Source organism: Didymella exigua (assembly GCF_010094145.1).
Source record: "Didymella exigua CBS 183.55 unplaced genomic scaffold M421scaffold_128, whole genome shotgun sequence".
Classification (NCBI taxonomy): domain Eukaryota; kingdom Fungi; phylum Ascomycota; class Dothideomycetes; order Pleosporales; family Didymellaceae; genus Didymella; species Didymella exigua.
The window spans coordinates 262-2,603 of NW_022984902.1; the positions used below are offsets into that span (position 1 = coordinate 262).

Sequence of the window (2,342 nt, forward strand, 5' to 3'; positions counted from 1 at the left end):
GCGACAAACAGATCTTTCGCGCAATCACTGTCCTTTCTTCGTCTCTTTGATAACGATCAAGCTCTCCATACCTCTACCTCGAGCAAGTATGTTGGTAATCCCATTTTCTTTCAATTGCTCACTGACTGATTAGACAACCAGACAGTACACGTTCGGAATCCACACGATCATGCCATCAGCCAAGCGCAACGCGTCGTCTGCCAGGCGATTATCTCTAGCCAAGAGGCAGAGGACTGTCGATCCACCGGTTGATCCGCTTCAGGGCACGAGCGACTACGATTCAGAGGAGGGTTCCAACGATCAGGTGGACGGTGGTCAGGACGCTGATCACGAGGACAAGGACGAGCATGAGGACGAGGAGGACGATAGCGAGCTCGCTCCCACCACCCCCAAGCGATCCGGCCAAGCTGCTCGCGGCTCCAAAGATCAGGAGAAGAAGCAACCCAAGAAGGGCAAGAAGAAGGCCGCTCCGATCAAGGTTGGTGCCGCTCGTAAGGAGGTGTGTGGTGGGTGCGCCCTGCGTTTCAACGCAGGCCTGATTAATGGCATTTGCCATGATCGGCTCGATTCGAACAGCGAGCGCTGCGTTGAGTGTGGCACCCACTCCTGCTCCATTCTGTATGATCATTGATCCCTTGTTGATTCGTTTGTTTACTGACTCCAATCAGTCACAAGAACTCTGTGGTTCCCATTCATGCTGCAATCAACGCTCGCCGCAACCCGGAGTTGACAGTATGTTGATTGTTGCTGTATTTTGCTGTGTGCTGCTGACAGTGCTGATTAGTCCCGTGAGATCGAGGTCTTCGTCGAGCGCTCCAGGACTGCTCTTGAGCGGTACCCTCCGATCCCCCGCAATCCTCCCAAGGGCAAGGCCAGGCCCAAGGCGACTGCTCCCCCGGCCACCCCCCAATCAACGAACTCCTCGCCGATCCTCACCAGGGCTTCCGCCTCCCGCTTGTCTGGTGATCCTGCCACGCCGGATCAGCCGTTCGGGCGTAGTCGTCCAAGGTATTATCGGGCTAGATCCCCTGCCCCTCACCCTGGTCCCTGGTGGTTTCCTGACTCTTACAGTGGTCCTTCTCCCTCTCTCTCAGGGATTAGGTATTCTCACGGCAATCCTCAATCGTCTCCGATCCAGGCACCTCAGGGTGTCTCTTCCTTTCGTTCAAATGCTGGTGAGCTTATGCACGAGGTGATCAGTGGCACTCCAGCATCAGCGTATAGTGGCCATGGATATGTGGCGAGGCGTAGTCAGGCTGAGCTCCGGTTGATCTTCATTGATCGGCTCAGGGGGCTCATTGAGGTGTTCGATGAGTTGGCAGGGTCACAGTAGGCGGTAATCTGTGTGTGACGATCCATACTATCAGGGTACTTCAAAAGTTCCTGCTTTTTTCCATCTTCTTTAATCAACATCTTTGCATCTTGAATGTTGATCAGCTGCTTGAACTTATCGAACTGTTGTTGGGTAAGTAACTTAGTTAATCCATCCGCAGGCATACCGCTGGTCTCCAGATAGCTGATCTGAAGTGATCCTTTGGTATACGTTTGACGTAACCACATATTCTGGATATCCACATGACGTAGTCTTGTGGTGATCCTTTCATTTTTCCCTACAACCAGTCGAATTGTTTGCTGATTATCGCACCAGATCGTCCAGATATTTCCCAGATCTAATGTGATCTCATCAAAGAATCGCTTAATCGCCATTGTTTCCTTGGTTACATGCTCCAGGGCGATCAGCTCAGCCTCTGTAGTAGAGGTAGTGACTGTGTTTTGCCGGGCTGATTTCCATAGGATAGGTCCGCCGAACAGGATCGCAATATATCCATGTGATGATCTCCTAGTTTCAAGATCATCAGCAAATGACACGTCCCCGCAGATCGTGAGATCCGGCCCATTGTAGTTTCCGTATTGGATTCCTTCTGTTCTTGTCCTATACAGGTACATGATCACTCGATCAACTGCCTTCTGATGCTTATCACTAGGATTTGTAAGGAAGTGAGATAGCTTTGAGACAGCAAAAGCAACGTCTGGCCTGATCATGATCGCTGTATAGAGCACTGACCCGACTTTTTCTTGATAGCGTTTAATCTCCTGTTTGGTTGCTTCACCTGAGTTCTTGATCAGATCCTCTGAGGGTAAAGGCGTAAACGGATATGATCCGTCTTCTAGGCCAAATTTCTTAGTGATCTTATCAATGTAGGTGTCGTGTACTAGGTTGATTGTACGCTCGTGTCGGTTGCGGATAACTCTTATCCCAAGGAACCACTCAATTTCTCCTTGGTCCTGTATTTCGTATTTCTCCATGATCTTGCTCCAAAGCTTGTGAGCTTCTTTTTCGT

General features: G+C 50.5%; 1 protein-coding gene across 1 annotated transcript; it reads right to left on the bottom strand.

Annotated features, from left to right (window-relative positions):
• Nucleotides 1-224: 224 nt before the first annotated feature.
• On the bottom strand, nt 225-1,107 carry M421DRAFT_427224 (uncharacterized protein; the record flags this gene model as incomplete). The annotated part of the gene is made up of 5 exons (XM_033594610.1): nt 1,072-1,107; nt 940-1,008; nt 785-883; nt 669-732; nt 225-618 (listed from the first exon to the last, which is right to left on the bottom strand). Coding segments are annotated over exons 4-5 (173 nt in total), but the record flags the coding sequence as incomplete, so codon positions are not given.
• Nucleotides 1,108-2,342: the final 1,235 nt, after the last annotated feature.